This window comes from Scomber japonicus, chromosome 17 (genome assembly GCF_027409825.1).
Source record: "Scomber japonicus isolate fScoJap1 chromosome 17, fScoJap1.pri, whole genome shotgun sequence".
In the NCBI taxonomy this organism is placed as follows: domain Eukaryota; kingdom Metazoa; phylum Chordata; class Actinopteri; order Scombriformes; family Scombridae; genus Scomber; species Scomber japonicus.
The window spans coordinates 2,888,516-2,896,015 of record NC_070594.1 but is presented as its reverse complement, the minus strand read 5'-3'; the positions used below and the strand labels follow the sequence as shown (position 1 = coordinate 2,896,015).

General features: G+C 41.3%; 2 protein-coding genes across 2 annotated transcripts in view; one reads left to right on the top strand and one right to left on the bottom strand.

The window, feature by feature from the left end:
• hsdl1 (hydroxysteroid dehydrogenase like 1) overlaps positions 1 to 1,395 on the bottom strand; it is a 4,945-nt gene extending 3,550 nt beyond the window's left edge. Inside the window, exon 1 of the mRNA XM_053337116.1 lies at positions 1,067 to 1,395. Coding sequence (XP_053193091.1) covers positions 1,067 to 1,301 — 235 coding nt within the window. The 5' untranslated portion in view covers positions 1,302 to 1,395. The remainder of the gene's footprint in view (positions 1 to 1,066) is intronic.
• Positions 1,396 to 2,666: 1,271 nt separating this feature from the next.
• The window catches only part of tbc1d32 (TBC1 domain family, member 32), a 103,387-nt gene continuing 98,553 nt past the window's right edge, over positions 2,667 to 7,500 (top strand). The window contains exons 1-7 of the mRNA XM_053337413.1: positions 2,667 to 2,821; positions 3,810 to 3,974; positions 4,596 to 4,773; positions 4,907 to 4,978; positions 5,462 to 5,587; positions 6,682 to 6,760; positions 7,349 to 7,443. Coding sequence (XP_053193388.1) covers positions 2,667 to 2,821; positions 3,810 to 3,974; positions 4,596 to 4,773; positions 4,907 to 4,978; positions 5,462 to 5,587; positions 6,682 to 6,760; positions 7,349 to 7,443 — 870 coding nt within the window. The remainder of the gene's footprint in view (positions 2,822 to 3,809; positions 3,975 to 4,595; positions 4,774 to 4,906; positions 4,979 to 5,461; positions 5,588 to 6,681; positions 6,761 to 7,348; positions 7,444 to 7,500) is intronic.

Genomic DNA, 7,500 nt, shown 5'->3' with positions numbered 1-7,500 from the left:
ACTAAAATGCTCTTTAATCTTTCATTTGCACTAGATGTCCTTTTAATGATTTTAAAGCAATTCATTATTTGTTGAGTCAATGATGCGATGTAACTCAGTGTCCATTGGTGTAACCGGTAATTTAACATAAAAATCTGATCTAAAACTAAAATGCTCTTTAATCTTTCATTTAATCTTTCTATTCTAGTATTTTATTTCTCTCTCTTTCTATTTTTCTGTACTTTGTTGAGTCAATGATGCAATGTAACTCAGTGTCAAGTGGTGTAACCAGTAATTTAACATAAAAATCTGATTATATGCAGGAAAATATATGTGAACTAAAACTAAAATGCTCTTTAATCTTTCATTTAATCTTTCTATTCTAGTATTTTATTTCTCTCTCTTTCTATTTTTCTGTTCTTTGTTGAGTCAATGATGCAATGTAACTCAGTGTCCATTGGTGTAACCAGTATTGTTTTTTTTAATAAAAATCTGATTACATACAGGAGCATAAATGTGAACTAACCTGTGAAACAAATATAATCCACCTTTAGCAACGCAGCACTCTGTTTTTAACACGTTTTACATCATTTGTCACAAATTATTTAGAAAAAAAGATCGTTTTTAGGATCCGTTCTGCTCAATATTAACAAAATGCTTTAAAATCTAAATGTAGAAATACTCCAAAATATATTTCTTTTCATTTGATGTGTTTAAATGAAGTCATTATTAGTATAAGTCCACTTAAATACACGGTAGGTGGATAAAACATTTAATATTTATCATTAGCCTATTTTGTGGTTATACCATTTGACATTATTTTAACATTAGAATATTTGCTTTAACACCTGAATCACATCACAGTGTTATGATGTCCGAAACCGAAATTTGTTATCTAGTCTCTGATATCACAGAATCAATATAATAAAAATATAATACCAATATAACTTTGATATCTTTATTATATTGATATCCAGCAGCTACTTGTCTCTAACATTACACCTATTAATTCTTAATAAACTTTAATAAATAATAAATATAATGATGTTCATATTTAAGGTTATTATTATGGGTGTCTCAAGCTCACCGTGCACCAGCGCCCAGTCCCCGTATCTGCGCGCGAGCTGCCGGTTCTGCAGGGCTCGTGGCAGGAAGTGTACCGTGAACACCGAGCAGCATCTCCGCAGCAGCTGCAGGATCTTCCCGGTAACGTATAAACCTCCGAGCAGAGCCAGACAGTCTCTGCACAGTCCGCAGCACCGGGCCAGCTCCCGGTAAAGCTCCCGGTAGAGCAGCGGGAAACCGTCCACCACCGCCGCCATGCTTCAGGAGGAGTGACGTCAGCACGCAGCTCAGCTTAACATGCTTCCGATTCGCACGCTTTTTTATTTAATTGAATTTAGTTTAATCTGATTTAATTATCTGAAGTTCTTCACTCAGTCAGCTGAACCCGGAACCGGGAGCCAAAACATTGAGTCATGTGACAGCTGACGTCACAGCAGAAAAAAAACCCAACAACTTTATTTAGACTTGTTGACATTTACAACCCAAATCCTTTAAATTTTATATACTAATAAATCATTATATATAATAAATATCTTTAATTGAAATAAAATATTAATTTGAATCCTTATATATAAAAACTTCTGAAAAGTTTTGTCTATTTTTTGTGTTTTGTGTGAAATGTCCGATTTATCTGTGAACGCAGCGTGGAGTTCAAACATCCCATAATGCACCGCGCGCAGTGCTGGTTTCCATAGAGACGCAACTGGTGTTCTTCAACATGTCTGCGAGTCTCTAAAAACGGTCAAAATATTATTATTAAGGTAAAATATGAAGAGAGAGTTAAAACCTGCTGCTGCTGCGGGACTGTGCGGAGCTGTGCGGGACTGTGTGTTGATGTGCGGGACTGTTTAGAGATGTGCGGTACTGTGTGTTGATGTGCGGTGCTGTGTGTTGATGTGCGGGACTGTGTGTTGATGTGCGGGACTGTGTGTTGATGTGCGGGACTGTGTGTTGCTGTGCGGGACTGTTTAGGGCTGTGCGGTGCTGTGTGTTGCTGTGCGGGACTGTTTAGTGCTGTGTGTTGCTGTGCGGGACTGTTTAGGGATGTGCGGGACTGTTTAGGGATGTGCGGGACTCTTTAGGGGCGGCTGTGGCTCAGGAGGTAGAGCGGTCGTCCTTCAATTGGAAGATTGGTGGTTCGATTCCCTTCCCTGTGTCCTTGGGCAAGACATTTAACCCCTAATTGCTCCCGTTGCTGTGCCAACGGTGTAAAAAAAGCGCTTTGAGTGGTCGCACAGACTAGAAAGGCTATATAAGTACAGTCCATTTACCATTTACCATTTAGGGCTGTGTGGGACTGTGTGTTGCTGTGCGGGACTCTCAGCTGTTATATCTGCTATCGATCCGTTTTGCATCCAGAGCTGAAATATAACTGTATATCTGTTTGGACAAGCATTCTCCATCACCATCTGCTCACATTAACCTTTTATATTCCCTCCTTCCTTCCTTCCTTCCTTCCCTCCTTTCCTTCCTCCCTTCCTTCTTTTCTTTCCTTCCTTCCTTTCCTCCCTTTCTTTCCTTCCTTTCCGTCCTTTTCCTTCCTTCTTGTCCTTCCCTTCCTTCCTTTCCTTTCCTTCCCTCCTTCCCTTCCCTCCTTCCTTCCTTTCCTTCCTCCTGTAGAAATGTCTCAGCTGTCGGCTGAGGACGAGCAGCAGTTACAGACTCTGCTGAAGCAACTTCTGAGAAGCATCAACGAGCGAATCTCTGCAGCTCCGTCTACAGAGTGCGCCGAAGAGATCCTGCTTCACCTGGAGGAGACCGACAAGAACTTCCACAAGTAATAAACACACCAGATTATTACTAAAGGACTTTATTTTATATATTTTAAGAGTCAGGGATAAATAAGAGTTGGTAAGATGATCAATTCAGTTATAAAAGCAGCATCAGGTTTAAATTCAGACTGAACTCCGCAGCAAGACATCATGGAGGTTACGCCCAGTTCAATATAATCAATATATTAAAAAAAGATCAATAAGAGAAAACTGATCAATGTGTAATTAAGGTTTTATTGTTTTAATAATTGTTTTATAAATGGATGAATACAGAAAAAGACCTTAAACAGATCTTAAAAACTAGTTTTAATCTGCATCTTTTATGAGTCAGTATGAACAAGAGGAACGAGGGTCTGTGACTATAAGAGTTGGTGAGATGATGAATCCATAAATCAGTTAGACTAGATTTAAAAGCAGCATCAGGTTTGTTAAAATGTACATTTAGTATTTTTGTTGGTTTTATATCATTTAAATGACATTTGCACCATTTTTTAACCAAAAGTAAGACTGAATGCTCCTGAAAATGTCAAATGGTGTAACCACAAAAGAATGATAAATATTAAATAATGTAATATTTAGAACAATAGTATTCCATTAGGACGGAGGAAGGAAGAAGGAAGGAAGGGAGGAAGAGAGGGAAGAAAGAAGGAAGAAAGAAGGAAGGAAGAGAGGGAGGGAGGGAGGAAGGGAGGGAAGAAGGAAGGGAGGGAGGGAAGAAGGAAGGATGGGAGGGAGAAGGAAGGAAAGGAAGAGAGGAAGAAGGAAGGAAGGAAGGAAGGGAGGAAAGAAGGAAGGAGGGAAGGAAGGAAGGAAGGAAGAAGGAAGGAAGGAACAGCCAAAAAAATATCATAGTGTTGCATTGCAAAACTGGGTTGTATTTAAAATACTGGTTACACCAATTGACAGTTGGTGTAACCAGTATTTTTTCATAAGAATCGTAGCTGAGTTGCATCACTTCATTAATATCTGAGGTGTTTTCTGCTTCTCTTCCAGTTATGAGTTTGTGAAGTACCTGCGTCAGTATGTGGAGAGCTCGCTGGGAGCTGTGGTGGAAGAGGAGACGAAGAGCTCGACCCGAGCAGACGGACAACACGCCATCGGCTCGGGACACGACACGCTGATCCACGCTGTGACCCGACGGACCAGAGAGTCGGACGAGTGAGTCCAGCACGCTTTAAAACAGCTGGGATCAGTTTTATATGAACGCTGGATCAGTCGGATATATCTAATAATCTAATAAAGGAATATTTTATCTTATATTGGTCAGGCTCTACCGGTGAGTTACTTTCACAGCATCACTTTGACACATGCGGGTGATTTCAGACAGTCTCAAACAGTCTCAAACAGTCTCAGACAGTCTCAGACAGTCTCAATCAGTCTCAGACAGTCTCAGACAGTCTCAATCAGTCTCAGACAGTCTCAGACAGTCTCAAACAGTCTCAGACAGTCTCAAACAGTCTCAATCAGTCTCAGACAGTCTCAGACAGTCTCAATCAGTCTCAGACAGTTTCAGACAGTCTCAGACAGTCTCAGACAGTCTCAGACAGTCTCAATCAGTCTCAGACAGTTTCAGACAGTCTCAGACAGTCTCAAACAGTCTTAAACAGTCTCAATCAGTCTCAATCAGTCTCAGACAGTTTCAGACAGTCTCAGACAGTCTCAATCAGTCTCAGACAGTTTCAGACAGTTTCAGACAGTCTCATCTTATCTTATATTGGTCGGGCTCTACTTGTGAGTTACTTTCGCAGCATCACTTTGACACATGCGGGTGATTTCCAGATACCAGCAGATGATGCAGACGCTGAAGAGCAGCATGATCATGGTGGTCGAGTCTCTGATCAACAAGTTTGAGGAGGACCAGCTGAGGAAGGAGGAGCTGCACCGAGAGCAGCAGCACAGCCAGTCCAACAGTCAGTACGCTGATAACTGCTCAGACAGCGACTCCTCCTTCAACCAGGTCAGACACACACTCATTTATTCATTTATTACCTTTTAAAGAATGTTAATGACACACACTGAACTCTGAGCTCTTTTAACTTTAAGTTTTATGGTTGGTTATTGATTATTTAATCTCCTGTTTTCCATCCCAGAGTTATGCATTCATCAGACAAGAGCAGCTCCAAGCTTTGGCCGAACAACTGGACTCCAGCAGACCTAAAGAGGTAGAAACACTGATTCTGTTTGCTCCTGCAGTGTAAAGTTCAGATCCTGGTTTTTTTATTGTTCCAGGAAAACAGAAAGTTATTGTCTCAATGAGGCATAAAAACAGAAAAGTAATAAAAGAATAAAAGAGATTGAAAGTGCTGCTGCTCTTCACAGCGTCCAGACAATAAACAACAACAACAACAGTAAATATGAAGATAAGAACGTCGTCGAGCTTCTGTGTGTTAAATAATAATGATAAACTGATATATAGAGCACTTTGCAAAGAACAGTGTGTTAAGACTCAAAAGAGGTTTCTGATTCAGCTGACCTGTGTGTGTGTGTGTGTGTGTGTGTGTGTGTGTGTGTGTGTGTGTCTGTGTGTGTGTGTGTCTGTGTGTGTGCGTGTGCGTGTGCGTGTGTGTGTGTGTGTGTGTGTGTGTGTGTGTGTGTGTGTGTGTGCGTGTGTGTGTGTGTGTGTGTGTGTGTGTCTCTGTGTGCAGGTGCGTTGGGAGGCCCTGCAGGCTCTCTGCTGCGCTCCTCCGTCAGACGTTCTGAGCTGTGAGAGTTGGAGCAGCCTGCGCAGGAACCTCTGTGCAGCTCTGAGCGAGTCCGACCCCGACCTCAGCGTGAGTCCTGCTGTTTGAGACTGTTTGAGACTGTCTGAGAGAGTCTCAGACAGTCTCAAACAGTCTCAAACAGTCTCAGTCAGTCTCAGTCAGTCTCAAACAGTCTCAGACAGTCTCAAACAGTCTCAGTCAGTCTCAAACAGTCTCAGTCAGTCTCAGTCAGTCTCAAACAGTCTCAGACAGTCTCAGACAGTCTCAAACAGTCTCAGTCAGTCTCAAACAGTCTCAGTCAGTCTCAGTCAGTCTCAAACAGTCTCAGTCAGTCTCAAACAGTCTCAAACAGTCTCAGACAGTCTCAAACAGTCTCAGACAGTCTCAGACAGTCTCAGACAGTCTCAAACAGTCTCAGACAGTCTCAAACAGTCTCAGTCAGTCTCAGTCAGTCTCAGTCAGTCTCAAACAGTCTCAGACAGTCTCAGACAGTCTCAAACAGTCTCAGACAGTCTCAGGTAGTCTCAGGTAGTCTCAGACAATCTCAGACAGCCTCAAACAGTCTCAGACAGTCTCAGACAGTCTCAGGTAGTCTCAGATAGTCTCAGACAATCTCAAATAGCCTTAGACAGTCTCAGGTAGTCTCAGACAATCTCAAATAGCCTTAGACAGTCTCAAACGGTCTCAAACAGTCTCAGACAGCCTCAGAGAGTCTCAGACAGTCTCAGACAGTCCTAGACAGTCTCAGACAATCTCAAATAGCCTTAGACAGTCTCAGGTAGTCTCAGGTAGTCTCAGACAATCTCAAATAGCCTTAGACAGTCTCAAACAGTCTCAAACAGTCTCAGACAGTCTCAGACAGCCTCAAATAGCCTTAGACAGTCTCAAACAGTCTCAGACAGCCTCAGACAGTCTCAAACAGTCTCAGGTAGTCTCAGACACACACACACCCACACACACACACACACACACACATTAATAGAAATAACCTCTCTGACCCTGATGATTGATGAACCAGTTAGTAACACATATGTAGGTCAGGCTGTGCTTCCACTTCCTGGTCTAGTTTTCCTCTCATTAAAATCAAGCGTCCATGTTTCTGTGTTTTATTAAGTCAACTCAGATTTTAAGAGTTTATTTTTCTGCTGTTTTCTCTCTTTCAGGAAAATGTTCTTCAGTTCTTTGCTAAAAGTTTCTCTTCGTCTCCGCTGAACGTGACGAGGGAGATCTACACCAGTCTGGGTAAACACAGTCTGACACTCTCACTGATCCACTGAGGCTTCCTGTGTTTGTTCACAACATCAAAAGTTTGAGTCAAGAAACATTTCTCATCAGCAGAAAGAACTTCAGAAGTGTCCGCTCCGGTTTTACTGTACACGCCGCTGATAAGATAAGATAAGACGTTTATTGATCCGCGGGGGGGGGGGGGGGGATTCAGACCGACACAAAAACAGTACAGCGAGAAAAAGCAGCAGCATGAAAAGAGATCAAAGTAAATAAAATAAAATATTATAGACAGTAAAATGGATCTCTGTGTAAAGACATCTGTAATATATAAATATGTAATATGCAGATAATGAGATTCATATTTTTCTTAATGAGGAACAAACATGAAATATCCAGTCATGATAGTTTTAGTTTTAAGTCTTTTTCATTAAGAATGTAAAGTTTTCCAGTTAAGGTTTTTAAATGTATTTTATTTTATTATAATAATAATAATGAACTTTATTTATAGAGCACCTTTCATATGAGAGATGTAGCTCAAAAATACAATAAAACAGCTATGGTATTATATATTTAATTCAGTGTGTTTTAACTCTTTCTGTGCAGCTCACAGTGTGGAGTCCATGTTTCTGAATCACAAGCTGAACTTTGCCGCCGGCGTCGACATCAGCAGACCTGAGATCAGCCGACCGCTCAAACAGGTCGTTACTTATTCATTTCACCTCCTTAGAAACGATGTCAGAGCCACAGAGTTACTC